The 15,604-nt window shown below is 43.0% G+C and overlaps 1 protein-coding gene across 1 annotated transcript in view; it reads left to right on the plus strand.

Moving 5' to 3' along the window:
• Positions 1-9,559: 9,559 nt before the first annotated feature.
• slc44a5b (solute carrier family 44 member 5b) overlaps positions 9,560-15,604 on the plus strand; it is a 100,340-nt gene continuing 94,295 nt past the window's right edge. The window contains exon 1 of the mRNA XM_069194000.1: positions 9,560-9,913. Within this exon, the coding sequence (XP_069050101.1) occupies positions 9,877-9,913 (37 nt within the window). The 5' untranslated portion in view covers positions 9,560-9,876. The remainder of the gene's footprint in view (positions 9,914-15,604) is intronic.

The raw sequence follows: 15,604 nt of genomic DNA on the forward strand, positions 1-15,604 counted from the left end.
TTTCCCTGTTTAGCTTTTCTTTCAGCTGAATACGCCTTTTTCATAGCCCTTAATCTGAATATTTTGACAAACAGCGCCACCCTTTTCATTAAAATTCTTTCAATGTTTAGAACACATTTTGAAATACTTTGAGACTCGAGTGTCCTTTCTTTATTAACTGCGGTAAGTGCTCAGAAAGGTAAATGGGTGTCTACTTCAGTCCTCATGGTGCGTTTTTATTTTCTTTAGCTGTTACAGCTTAGCTGTTGTTGGGTAGTTTATGACTAGCTTTTCTTTGTTAGATCAATAAACTAATGCGTTACTTTCTCGACAGATCATTGCGTAGTTCAGTTTTAAAGGACCTTTTACCAAAGTCTTTGTTTTCCACATCAGGCACCACAAAATGACCTGTACACATGATTTTATGAAACACTTGTTAATAAAATCCAATGATATCAACATTACTTGATATCATTGGATACACGTTAAGGGATAGATAGGTGTAGATCTTTACTTTCTTAATTTGAATTGCTTGAAATCTAGGGCAATAAATAGAGGCTTTTTAAATATTTTTATATTCTGTATCTATACAATCACCCCAAGTGCAATCACAAAAACAAGCTACGATGCTCAGCTCCATGGTTTTCATAGGCATCATTCACCCAGTTTGCCCGGTTTGACTAAAGAATTAGCAAACACAGAAACTAAGATAATTACCCAAGACTTTAACAGTCAGCACATCGACATGTGCATATGCATAAACATTCACATATACTGTGGTGCATACTAGATCTTGCCTAGCAATACTGATGTGACAAAGACTGCTAAGTTTTAATAAACATTTAATCCAAACTCCTTTCTTTCCCCAGCACTACAGTATATATACAGTAAGAACTACAACCCCTCATAATTACATTTTTGTAATACAATTTCTCAGCAGTCTCCATGCTTTGTGTTCGTAGTGTAGTGTCAAACAAATGACAAAGTTCAGGTGTCTTTGAAGCAGAAGTCTCTTTATTCATATGCATATGGAAGTCCGGCTTGCAACCTTAAAACAAAAAGAGTTACTATGACACATTCTAAACAAATGATAAGACAGCAACACATGCCAATTAATTATATCTAAGTTGCAGACTAGACAACAGTTAGTTCTTTTCATATTCTGGGCGTACAGCCAGCTTACCAAATACATGCCCCTTATCTTACTGACCAAGGACAGGCAGCATCTTTATATATATTTGAGCCCAAAGCCTACATCAAGCCACTAGACTGCATAGTTTGCAAAAAACTACAAAAACAAGAAATTATATTATTATCTCACTTCCCGGGCAGCTCTCTTATCTTCTTCAGTAGCTATGGCAAATATGATCCACAAAAGTCATTATTTGGAAACAATATTAAACATGGTAAATAAAGGTACAACAATTTTGTAAAAAAAAAAAGGTATTTACAAAATAAAAACGAGTCCCCTGCTGTTTTGGATCCTGATGTGAGGGTATGACTCAGTGATAACTCACTCGTCAAAAATAAGTAGCTGTCTAGTAAGATTTGCCATACATCTTTCTTGAATGGCTCATTTATCATGACCTCTACCAAAGTGGCGCATGATGCAACATAGAGAATTCTCTATTTTTCTGTACACTGACGATCTTTCGTTTTTAAGGAACATCATCTAACAGCTGGACACTGTACTGGTTTTAGCAGAAAATTGAATTTTAACTTGTGTTGATAATTATTAAATGAGCGCAGATCCAGCGACTCTGGCATTCGGATTTACAAGTGGCTTTCGTTGGGATTTCCATCTCAAGGACAGCTGCTCCCACAAGGCTCTGTGTCCTGCCACTTGCCTGTCTGCCAGCAGATTAAGCTGAGTTACAGATCAGCCCGGGCTGGAAAAGAGGCTCTCTGAGGGGCATTTCTCTGGAGAGAAGAACACAGCATCCTTATCATGGATTTCTGTCATTTTCCTAATGAAGAGTGCTGGCTTGTTCTGTGGTATCACCAAATGCCCTTTGTACACAATGGTACGAAAGGACAACAGCAAAAACAAGAACACTCTTCCTGAGAATGATAATCAAAAGTCTTAATAATGGTACCTGCTCTTTATAAAATAATTACCGCAATGGCTAGACTAGGGCAGGAACATTTACCAGGAAAGAATATCTTCAGACAACATTGCAATTTGTGCAAAAATGGTTTGGGAACGCTCCTTCCACCCACAAGAATTAATTAATACAGTTTAAGAAGTTTAAGAGGGCAGGCCATTCAGCCAGTTTAGCTCAGATGTGTTTTTCAGGGCCTAACTGACTTCATCCAGACAGGTCATGAAAGAAACCAGCGCAACAGCTTCAACACAACATGTCTGGGTAGTTTGTTCCAAACCTCCACACCCCTTCGCACAAAATAGGTGCCCCCCTCTCTCGGTTTTAAACACACTCTCCCACAGTTTCCACAGTGTCCTCATGCTCATGTTTCATTGTCTGCTCGGTTGACCTTGCCAGCGTGTTTGAGGGTTTGGAATACGAGAATCAAGTCCCAACCAGGTTCAAAACTGAAAGACATTTCAGGAATTCAGTTCCTTCAGCCCGTCAGTGTAGGACACTTCTTTTGTGCCAAGGAATGTATCTGGTTGTTCTTCTCTTGACAGATTCTAGAGCAACGATAATTATTTTTGTAAGGTGGTGACTGTAACTGTGCACCACAATCTAAATAAGATATTATTAGCGCATGGCAATCCTTGATTTAAATTCTCCCCTCTCACTGTATATCCTAGGATTCTGTTTGTTTTTTTATTGCTTTTCCACAAATGAAAATGAAGAGTCGACATACAGTAAACTTCTGTTTTATGTTTTTGCCTTGAGTAATGTGTGCTCTTCTTCCAACACATGTAGTGGCAGGGAACAAAACAATAGCTCTTCTCTTCCATAAATCTCCACAATTATTGTACGCAATAATTACCTCGCTCCTCCCAGCCAACGTCTTCAGAATGAACAGTGAATCATGAACTAGAAGACTCAAAGTCACGAGAGCCGGGTCCTACTCCCGTGAAAAGCGTTGTTAAAGACCCTATGCAGACAGTATAATCCGGAAGAGTGGAGGAGGACATCAGGGGAAGATACAGCAGGGGTAGGACGAGTTGACAGACAGGGGGCGGTGACATTAGTGATCCTGTGCACAGGGGAAAAGCAGAAGCAACGAAGTTCAGGGAGGTCCAAAAGGGTTGTCAGGGCACAGTCCATATTCCACGAACTGGGAGATCCATCCGGGACGAAGACAGTTAAAATCCCCGGGATGGGGAACCAAGACAAGGAACACAGAGAAATAAAACCTTAACGGGACCAGGCGCTCCGAGCCCCGGACTCAGTAGGTCAGGACGCCGGGGTGAAGGCCTGTGCCCTCAGGCTACTCCAGGCCTGGGGATAGGCGGGCCTTCGGACATCCGTGTTCCAAAGTTGAAGCCGGAACAGCAGAGACGCTAGGCTTATAAAGCCAAAACACTCACACAAGACACACTGGAAAATAATGGAACTGAATCAATAACAGAAACAGGTAGGAGCACCCTCTAGAGGAGGAATGTGGAAAATAACACTCAAGTGGTAACTCCTTGGAATTTTAAGTCATAACCATAGGGCAAGAGGCATTTCTTTACGGCAAGAGCTGTAGCAAACTAACAGCCATGCTCCTGAAGCCAGCACCCTGGCTTCTCTCCGTAAATAGCTGGATGAGGTACTTACAGTAGATCAATTAGCTACTAAATAGAAAATGGACTCGATGGGCCAAATGGCTTCCTCTTATTCGTAACCGTTCTTATGTCATTAAAGTATCACAGCTGCAGTAGAAGCCATCTGCCCAAAAATAGCCTTCGTGAATCGTTGTTGCACAAGTGTGGAAATGGCTTCTTACGTCACTAGATGTCGCCAGGAGGGGTGTGTCTTCTTTAATGTTCTGAGCCAGGAGGATAAGAAAGACTTTAGTATATCCTGATGCATCACCTGACTTAGATACCATATATGATTCATGTCCATTAGATTGCATCGAGCACCGCAAGGTAAACAACCCAATACATATGCATTTGTGACATGACAGATACTGACGATAACACACTGTATCAGCTAATTGTCTGCATTGTGTGATGGGAAGAGGTGTCAGCTCTTTATTTTATTATCAACGACTATGGGCTCAGCATGCAATACCGGACTTTTGAGACAACAGATTGAATCAAAGCCTTATATTTCCGGCAGAAAAGGCAGTTAAGGTGCTCGATTTACAGAGTTCCTATTATTTTCAAAACATGTCTCATGTGATATTTGATATATATTGCAATTCTATGTACACAGCGTTATAAAACAGGGTGGAAATCAAGGAGAAGTGACTCGCTCAGAATCTCCAGAAAATGAGGTTGGAAATAATCTTGTGTTTACTGCGAAGAAAATATTTTTTTCACCCCTTTGCATCGTTAGCCAAATGAGAATTGTATGCTAATCAGCCCACTCAGTCATCATTACTTTGTGTCCCTCTCGTCAGGGTGCTGCTAATGTTCTTAGTGTAATTCAATCCATGTTATGCTCTTGTCCGACAGTCTTTGTTACACGAAGTGGAGTGATGTGCTTGTGTTGTACTATTTTGCCATTTTCCTTACATTTCATTGGACAGTCCTGCAGGACACCGACTGTATGTTCTTCAAATGATTAGATCAGAGCAGAGACAGGATGCTGTATACTTTATCCTCCCCAGTTTTGACTCAAACCATGTTTATGCATTCAGCTTCCTTTTTGGAATTGCTGTGTGCTCAGACATAGCTGCATGCTCAGTTCTTTATTTGCTTTGGTTTGTATATCTCCTCCCCCTGCTTTGCTTAATACACAAACACTTAAACAGAAGAACACTGAAAAGAGCCGGACTTTCTAATGAGATAATGCAACCTTTAATTCTTGTGCCGAGTTTAGACTTAAGGTAGACTTAGTGTCACGATCGTCATCCCTCCTCTTAAGGGCGCTCTGACCCTTTCGTATTCTAGTTGATTACGTGCACCTGCCCCCTGTTTTGTCTCACTATTTCAGCCATTCGCTCTCGCTATTCCTGGCTCGGCATTGGGAGAAGGACGCCCGGAAGCCCACCCACCAGTGTGTCCAGGAGAGAACGGACGGCATCGGCTTCATCACGGCGTCCTGACCGTCTGAGTCCAGGGCTCGGAGCGCCTGGCCTTGTTACCTTGGTTTTATTCCCTGTCCCCTTTCTGGATCCCGTTCCGGATTTTAACTGTGTTTGTCTCATCTTGGATGGATCACCCGGTTTTGGACTTTCTGAACTTGATTTCCAGCACCACGCCCCCCGAGCACAGGATCACCGTCGTCACGCCCCCCTGTCTGTCAACCCGTCCTAATCCTGCTGTACCTCCCCCTGATGTCCTTCTCCACTTACTTCCGGATTATACTATCCTGAACTACCGGCTCCCATTACACTGAGGTATTCAGGAGGTTTGAGCTATATATCCATTTTCAGTAGCTGCTTTATCCAAAGTCGGTCATGATAAAGAGGATCAAACCCAGAACAGGGGGTAATCCTTTACCCAAAGGGGTGTGGGAGTGTGGAACAAGCTACCCAGCAATACTGTTGAAGCTGATACCCTGGATTCTTTCATGACATGGCTGGAGGAGCTGGATGAGATCATTGGATCACTTAGGTACTAACGAAGGGGCTTGATGGGCCAGATGTTCTTATGAGCTGGTAACTGTGCTAAGCCACGTCACCACCATGACACGCAAAGGAACTTTTAGTGAATGAAAATCATCTGGAATAAGAAAGAGGCCACAAGCATCAACACACTGAGAAACGTGTCTGATTGTTTTGTTATGCAGTTCTATTTTCGAGGGGGTTGAAAGTTTGCATCTTGCTAGAGCAGATTCTGTCTTGGATGAAAACGAGACAGGTGGTTATCATGACAGCACCTGCATCAAAGTAAAACAAATATTGTAAAAAGTTATTAACCCTTGCACTGTGTAGTGTGTAGCTCAGAAATACAAAGCTAAGGAACCCCCACGTAAGATATTTGTTTTTCTGACAGCTTTGTTAAGAGGCAAGAGTTCTCAAAACACTTAGCCTGCAGTTCCAGAAATAAATGTTAGAAATTCATACTTATTCAGGGGAGTTAATGTACAGCTTACTTTCAAGTCCATACACAATGAGTGCTGATAGACTCAAAGCACATAAAATGCAAATTTGCACGCTTGGCCAAACTGAATTTATAGTTAGCTCTTTTCATTTCCCCTCTACAGTTAAATATTTTCTGTATTCACAACCTATCTTTCATTTCTCGTGTTTCTCCCATTGCTTTGTTTAATTTTCTGGTGCATTAACAGATATTCAGCTGCTGCATGAGCAGCATGGTTCGGTTTTGAAAACCATCAGAGAAGCAGCCATTAGGTAATTAGTTGCTGATTGATCCAAGGGCCTCATCCAGCAGATTTTGGGGTCACGATTTGTTATACTGTAGATGTGTCCCTGATGTTTGTATGTCTGTACAGTGGCTCTCCTGTTCATTCAACTGTTGGCATTGCAAGATCAGTTGTTTTGTAAGATCCTAATGAGACCTGAATTAAATTCCCTCCAGAAAAAAAAAAACTAAAAATATATTTTTGTTTTTGAAAACGACTATATTACAGTTGTTACTGAAGCTACTAAATTACGTTAATTAAAGTTGAAACCATATGTGCAAAACATAAGGCTGTTTTTCATTTCCAGGAATACACCATATTAATTGCACATAATATTCAGCCACAGAAGATGGGTCACCAATGAGAAATGTGCGTCAATATGTAGATATGTATGTTTAACGATGTTCCCTACAAATAACCAAAACAGATTAACGAAGATAACTTTCTATATTCTCATTAGGCTGATCACCCCATTTTTTGCAGGAATTTTCTCTATTTTAAGTATTTCAATGAATTCAGCAGAAATGGCAGAGATATGAAGGAGCTTGTGTTGGGACATGTAAACCCTGGAAGATTTTAATTTCATACTCCTCACACAGATTACCAGCCCAACAAGCAACCAATTATTAAAACACCAGCCTCTTACATAATTTAATTAATTATCTGTAGGACAACTCAATTGACTTGCACTCACGAAATGCTCAACATTTTTTCCCTGAGCAGTGCTCATGGCAGCTTGCCAGTGTAGCCATTAGGGTCTATAATACGTTTTCTACAGACCTCAGAAACACGAAGCTAAATAAATATCGTCCCCATTTATCATTTGTTTTGAAAAGTGAATGTTTTAACCAAAATGATTTGTGTGAGTCATGTTTCAGTAATAAACATCTACAGGTGTACTCTCGTATGCTGTAGTCTCCACAGAAAGGCGCTTTATAAATTTTTATTAAATATTTTATCCTCACTATAAATCAATTTGGTTCAATCAACGGCTCTGTCACTAGAGGGCACTACATCAATGTCTACCGTAAGCGTCATTGTAACACAAAACCCCAGTGGTCAAGGGTGTATTTATAAGCGTATGATTACAAAAACAGCGGGAATTTCAATTGTTCTGTAAAAAGAAAGATAAAGGTGATCTGGGTCCATAGACGCAATATAGACCTTTGTAGTGCGTCACCTCCGCAGTACAGGCTGCGCTTAATAATGCTGTCGCTTGTTTGACGTCAAATTTCATGTATTTAAAAACATTGGAAAGTGGTTTAAAAATATTTACATATCTTTTCAAGGAGAGTTATTTCTGTTCTTGACAGACTTATAGAAAGCATGTGCTTTCAGGGTGGCTTGGAGAGACCTGTGTTGAACGCAGTGGTATTGAAAATGACAGCACATGCAACTCACAGAGTTGACGGTCCTTCCAGATGAGAAAATCAGACCTACGCGAATGATAGTTCCCAAAGACTTTGGCTCTGTCTTTCTGAGGGATATAGAATAATAAAGTCTATTTTTTTCCATAAAGTCTATTTTTTCCGATTTTATCACTCAGATGAAGCAGCAGGAATGACTATTTTATCTTTATATAAACGTTATTGTATTTTTTTGCTGCTAATCAAAGGCCCCGCAGAGCCTGGTACAGTGCAGAATATGCATTGGGCCCCTGTAGTTTGTGCCTGTCTCTACTTTTTAAATTATTTTTGGCTTCATCCGAGAATGTCACATTTCCTGTTTAATTTGTCTTTCGGATGACGCGGTGTGAGAAGAAAATGTGAGGGAGCTGCTGAAAGAACACAAAATTAGGATGGACTAATTAACACCATTTTCAAGCACAGCAGGAGGCGTCCGAGTAGCGTAGCGCACGGAAACCGATTTCATCATTTCTATTATTGTAACGCTGCTTTCTCGAAAACCGGCCTCCCCCTTTTTTTTTTTTGAAAGAAGCCCACCAGCTGCAGAAACACTCTTCTGATTAATGATACTTCTTGGCCTGCTTACAAAGTACAAACTGTACAGTCCTCCTGTGACTTATTCTGCGCTGAAACATAAGCATCATATACTGTAAGTTAAGATACGATCGCTTTATCAGCCAGATGCCATTTCTTGCATTAGAAATGTGTCTTTTCGCAGACCCCAGCTTGCTCTCCATGAGACACACGGGCGGGGAGAGAGAAGCTGGGGGTCAGAGCGCAGGGTCAGCCATTTATATAGCGCCCCTGGAGCAGCTGGGGTGAAGGGCCTTGCTCAGGGGCCCGACGGAGTAGGATTCCTCTGCCGGCCGCGGGATACAAACCAGCAACCATTACAGCCACAGGCGCAGATCCTGAGCCACAGAGCCACCGCTCCGCCCAATATACCGCTCACCGTAGAATTGAAGAATTGCAACTGCAATCCTCCACCAGTGTCAGTCAAAGGCCGGAACAGGTTTCACACTTCTGTCTTCACAGGTTGACACCTGGTAAAATCATATTCTCCAGCGTTTTGTACACCAGCCTCACCGTCCATCACTGCCACCTTCCCGATACTGCTTGCTTCGCTTGGTATGGCAAGTCAGCGAGCATGACTGTTGGAATATATCTTTTAGTGAAAGTGTTGGAACGCAAAAATGATTTGGAAGTTACTTATTTTCAAATATTCCCCACGATGACCATTTAGAAAAGCGGTTTCCCTGCCTCCCTGCCGAGTCCCGTGTATATTTCAAGAGCGGGGTTCCCGGATAAATACGCAACAGAAACGCACTGACCAAGATCTCTGGGATTTAACCGAAATCTGGCATCTGCGGGTGACCCACAGGCAGCGTGTTTCACCGAAAACAATCACTGGGGACATCAGTGGTGGGACTTTGTGGTGCAAATGTAAAACGCGTGATATTCCCGATATTAGTATAATCCGAATGATAACACGGGAGCACAGACAACAGACTAGTACAATTGTAGCAACAACTTGTAAAGTTGGTCGTCTCCGACAGGTCCCTGGCGAGACTAAAGTACGAGTGCCACGCTGCCATAATTGGTGTCGAAGTGGTGGAAATTTCAGAAATGCAAAACGTCCAAAACAATACCCCCCCCCACCCTCCCATAAAAGAAGGATGGGGAAAAAAACGTGCATCACTCCCATTACACACGGGTCTCTTCCCCCGGTCGCACGCCGATCCCAGATTTCTTCCCACACCCCCGGTTCCGCGTCCAATGGGCTCCGCTGCCTCTCCGTTATAAATAGCGGGATCCGCCGGATGCGCACACGCGCCGGCTCGCGGTCGCGGGGGTCTCAGCTCTCACGCGCTACACTAGGTGACGCGCTGCACTGCTGTAAACAGCGCTGACGCGCGACCGGGCGGCTGGGGCTGCAGCGAGAGAGAGAGGGGGTCATTTATAGAGCGGGACTGGGACGACAAGGGCTCCATTCACAACAACCAGCTTCACATGCTATCGCCACAACAAAGGAGCAGATCTCTCGAGCCCTCGGTGCAATGGCAAGGAAGACTGAAATCCCGTCCTCTTTCTATGGTGAGTGTTCTCTCTCTTTCTCTCCCCTCCACCACCACCACCACACACCTTTCGCGCAGCGCCTGCTTGTGCTGTAAATACGAATGCAAAGTTTCTCTTGTCGTGGCGCGGACTGTCCCCCCCCCTCTGCCAAGCCGAGCGCGGTCGTGTTGGCCTGTGAGCTCCGCTGGGGAAGACGAGTCCTGTCCCCCCAACTCCAGAGGGGAGGTCCCCCGGCGCCGGGACTGCTTTGTCGGTTTTGTCAGCTGCAAGCGGGTCCGCGAACCGAGCGAATGCACACCCCCCCGGTATTTTACAGGCGTGCATGAGGGAGTCCACGCTTTAACGTAGTATTCAGGAAAATCAACTTCTCCTGCTCTGTGTTTGAACCGCATTCCTTTAGATGGTGTATTTTTAGTCACCTTTCGGGTGGCACTTTAAATTTCAAGCTGTGTGTTGTTGTTTTTTTTTTTAAAAGGAGCTCCCGACTCCACGGTTCTCTATAAATAAAACGGCTCGCCCGTCATCTCCGAGGACTGATTTCCTCGGGTGCTATTTTTGTTGGGATACTGAGGCGAGTTCATTTTTTCCGCTGTTGCTCGGTGCTCCATGGGCACAAGGAAAAGATCGAGGGACGTAACTTTGTGTTGCTGAGGACAGAGCGTATTTCCCAGCTTAAGACCCTTGGCCAAACGCGTCACTTGCGGGGGCTTTTATAGTACGCGATTATAGTACAGCACATGTCTTCACTCAGCTCAAGAAGACGGGTTCTCTTACAGCGTGTTAGCTTATTGGGGGGGACATTCGTCTCGCCAGAGATGATGTTGCACACTGTTACTGTTTGCACTCAACAGCTGTTGCAGCCACCAACACGTGTAACTAAGTGCGAGGTGCTTTTTGTGAGGCCGAGCTGGCTATACTGTACCTGGTACGAGTAGTGTGTCTGGCGTGAGTACGCGTATCGACCCCTGGCTCCTATAATGCTTGGGCGTCATTTCCATTCATTGATTCAGTGAGCAGAAGGGGCCACTGGCAGGGGTGGGAGCCTGTTGAATGGAGGGGTCTCGAAAGCATTTCACTTGTGCGATCCGGGTTCATTCTCGCGTGGCGTTTCGAAGTCGTGTCTATTTTACAGTACAGTAAGAGAGCAAGCGTGCAATGTGAAGTCTTTCTGCTGCCGCCCGTGATCTACAGCTGTAGAAGGCTTTCAAAGTAAGTCCCACGGAATTCCCAGCGACGTGTCATTTTCACGGACCCAGTCCCTCAGTTACCCGGCGCGTGTTTCGCGAACATCGGAAGGAAAACTTCGCAGGTTTCAGGCTAAAAGCGGTTGGGAGGCTCTTCTTCCATCTTCAGGGTTCACAATCATCAACCCTGTGGGTATCAGGGAAGGCAGAAAACAAGAACTGTTGTAGGTATTACTGGCTTTTGGACAGAAAATGCAAGACAGAAAATGTACCATTCAGCGTGAAATGAATGGATTTCCCAGTTTAATTCAGGAAAATGCTTCAGTCACTATCTTAGGATTTAGCTTTTGACATTTTCTTTCCTCATTGTATTGTTTGGGAAAACAAATTGTGCAGCCAATATATAGGTTGGTAGTTGGACCTTAAGCGATGTTAGCACAACATGAAGTTAGACTTTGGATTTCTGGTTTAAATGTCTCACTCTTATGTCTGTGAGGATAATTGCTGATTTGAGGATGTTTTGGTAAGGTATTGTACTTTGTTTGATAAATGCAGCACTATTTATTATTATTGTTGTTGGTTTTGTGCACATACAATGAATAATATTGATGTATACAGAATTTTTTGTCCAGTGAGCGAATGACCCTAGAAAAATAAGCAGCCCCTGTATCATTTTTATTTAGAATTCTGCCTAAACAAAGTTTTGTTATAAATAAGTGTGTTTATTATCTTTTGCTAATAATATAAATACTGTAGGTGTTAGTTATTTTTAGCAATGCTGAATATTGTTTGAGAGTTTTAATTTTAGGCCAGAGCTTTGCTCTGGTTCTTTTAACATTTTAATTTCTCATTTCAAAGAATGAATGAGAACTTGATTAGAGGTGAAGCTTGATAGAGTAATTTTAATTGAGTGCAAGAACAATGTTTGGACAACAGGGAAATTTGAGGTTTTCCCTGCAAAGATTGTTCCTGCTTATATTAACTTTAACCGGACGAGTCTTAGTACAGTCAGTTAAGTTTATTTAAATAAACGTAAAATACAACTCTTCATTTTTTTTTCTTTTGAGTGGGAGGTGAGAAGATAACTTCTCTCAATTTTTTTTTTACTTCTAATATATTTGCAGTAGACTTACACAGCATAAATCAGCAGGAACACGAGGCAGGTCTGTTACAAAAGCAACACTTGGTTATTATCATCATTGAATATGACAAAAACTCCTAAATCAATGTATCCATTTCATGCTACAGGTAACAGATTTTGGTTTACTTCCACGTTTTAAAAGAGATGTGTCATTACCTCAGAAGACTCAAGAGGACCCTTTAAGCCAGAGCCCATTACCAACCTTTAGTAGGAAATTCCTTTGATGTGAACTCCCTTTACCTATTCTGGGACAAGTACAGCAGCAGCATCAGGAGATCTGTTGGCTATATTGTCTCATTCTGTAGGGTCTTAAACACTATCATATGCTAAGGCTTAAAAACAGCAGAACATGTTTGCTACGGTATCTCTCCAAATACATTTCTTCTACTGAATCCAGAGTCTGTAGAGGGGAACCATCACTTCACTGAGAGGGGAACCAGTTTTCTTTCAAAAATACTTTTTCTGAGGACGATCCCATGTTCCTGCCTTTTGTCTTGTGTGTTGATGTACCATTTCATAGACCCAAACGATTTCAGATGTTGGTGTCCAGCTGTTTTGCGGCCGAGCTTTTGTGGTGCCTTTAAAAGATACTGAGCTCGCTCCAGATTGTCAATACACGGCCTTAACCCCAGCAGTGTGGCTGCGGTCACTTCCATCTCTTTGTATTTTGTTTTGTCTCAGCTCTCATTTCTGGAGGTTTCCAGCTTTCCTAACTGCGCTTGTCTAGCGATGTGCTGTATCTGCGCCTGGGAGCTAATGATTAGACTCTGGAAGCGCAGACTGACAGTTGTGCACACCTGAGTCTAGAAACAGTGGATTAGAGGAGAGAACAGGCGGATGAAAGAGTGAGGGATGTCATTACTTGAGGTTTATCTTTCCCCTGGGGGTTTATTTTTCCAATTACCACAACCTCCTGTGTGGTGAAGAAAGAGGTGAACATGTGGATTATGGAGTGTTTCAGGGGTTCTGCAGTCACTCTTAGTATTGTTTTTTTTTTACTGAGTAAGAGGATATTTCCTGTTCAGTGTATCCTCGAACGCCTTATGTACTGTTCCTCCGTGTAAGCAGGTAGGTCAAGACTTCTCTTGAAGGAGACAGGATATGGGCTTCAAGAGTGTGGCAGAATATTTGCTTCCATGCTCCCACAGCGTTTTTTTTCTGGTCCTTGTTTCACACTTGATCCCAATGGACTCCATGGGGCTGACATTTAAATACTCGTTTTTGAGCAATGCACGGATTTCCAGTTTTTCTTTTACTACAGTTGATCTGAATACATTGTTACATTTCTTTCTAATAAGAAACGAAAATGGAAAGCCATTTTGCTACCTTATTTCATTGGGTGATTTTTAGTAGTTTTAGTTCACTATTTGCCGGAAGTGCGTTTTTTCTGTAAGGTGCCATCTTTGTGTCTTGAATTGTAGACCTGGGAGTGTCAATAATTTATTATACATGAATAATTTCAGCAGTTCTTCCTGGCTCTTTGTTGGTACTTAAACCCCTGCCACTATGGTGTACTGGGTTTAGATGAGTCAACTGTGTTGACCAGTACCAGGCATCACTTCGTTTCATGCATTTTCTAACACATATAACATATAGCCTGTCCCGTGGATCAGTGGGTCCAATGCAGGACTCGCCCTGAAGTGGACACCAGTCCATCAGCAGTCTCTCAAACACACTCACACCAGGGCCAGTTTAGACTGTGGGCGAAAGCCCACCCAAACCCGGGAAGAACTTGCAAACTCCACCCAGATAGCACCCCGGCACTTGAACCCGGATCAACCGCTGCACCACCATACCGCCTCGCGTTGACCAGTACACATTTCTAATCATTTTTTTTTTTTTGCAGCGGAAATTATTACAAAGACCACAATGTCTGCACAAGGCTACCCTCCCTCATGGGCTTGTTCTCTGGCCCAGCTTTTCCTGATAGGTGGGCTAGATAAAATTCATGGTCTGAGCAGGGCTTAAACTGCATTACTGTTTCTGCAGAACACTGAGAACGTAGAAGAGCTCTGAGACAGGACAGTCAAATGACAATGGGGAACAAAAGAATTGAGCATTTTTATTGAACATAAGTTTGCAGGAAGGGAGTCGGAAGGTGGTGAAAGGAAGGGGGGGGGGGGGGGAAGTTGAATACGGAGGTGAGAAATAGATTGGGCTCATCTGAATCACTGACCAATAATCGTCTTTGTGTGACTGCTCATGCTAACGCCCAACCAATCAAACTGTTGATCACACGCTTGGAAAAACACAGCTTAAGCCTGTAATGAGTTCGCAAAGGACAATAAAAAAGAGGATAGTTAAAATTCATGGACTGAGCAGCGCTTAGCTGTGAAGGTAAATTGCAGTACTCTGTGAGCTGTTTTGGACGTCTCAGGGGGACACCCCACCACATTGGGGTCTCCAAGCTGTAGTTGCTGCCTGTGGGATGAAAGCCAGAGAAATACCCTTTGGCAGTCCAAAATGAGAAGTCTAATACAAAAATATGTTGCGCTGAAGCTTTTGGTCTCTTCTCTGTGTTGATTTGCCTTTGCAACACCTAAAGATAACGTACTAATGATGCAAAGGGGATACTTAGCCGGAAAGCTAGGAGCTGAGGAGATGTGATTCTGTTGCAGAAGACGCTATTATCAGATGGACCCTGACTTTGTCTGACTGGACTCCATAAATATTTTGTCTTGGGGTGGCAACAGGCTCCCATGCTCCGCACTCCTGTGAGTCTTGCTTCAGGTCTAGGTCTGCAGCACTGAGCACAGCTAGTCCACTGATCAAATGCTGCTATGCCAGTAGTATCAGAACAGATGGAAACTGGAAAGCAGGCCAGGTTTCTAAATAAATAACGTTTTTTTACTGTCACTGAATGAAAATGAATGACTCTGAAATGATTGGTCGTGGTGGCTCTTATTTACCCAGAGCCGCAAACCCACTCAGACAAGCAACTCAATTATGAAGGTGTCCTGGGGCAGTGTACTCAACGCACGTGGCGCTGCAGAGCTCTGTGCGGAGTGTAGGCAAGAGTGGGACAGTTTTCTTTCTCATAAAGGAAGGATTAAATCGGATCAAGTACAAACCAGGGTAAAAAATAACCTAGGCAACCAGAAGTTTCAGCAGCAGCCTCGACTTGCTGCGTATTAGAAAAAAAAATCTTCTGTGCTTATCAGTTGTCTTATCTTTTTTTTTTTTTCCAGTTGAAAGCGTTCAGCAAGGTGACTTCTTCTGAGAGTGGCTGGTGCTGTAAAAATCAAAAAGTTAATAGCACAGGCTGGGTTGCCTGCCTGGACTTCACTTTATGAATGTTAACTTCAGTACCTGGTCCTTCAACTGTGGGCGCAGAATGTTAATCGTTTTCTATTTACAGTAACAGCTTTCCCTCTTTGTTAATCT

This window comes from Lepisosteus oculatus, chromosome 9 (assembly GCF_040954835.1).
Source record: "Lepisosteus oculatus isolate fLepOcu1 chromosome 9, fLepOcu1.hap2, whole genome shotgun sequence".
In the NCBI taxonomy this organism is placed as follows: domain Eukaryota; kingdom Metazoa; phylum Chordata; class Actinopteri; order Semionotiformes; family Lepisosteidae; genus Lepisosteus; species Lepisosteus oculatus.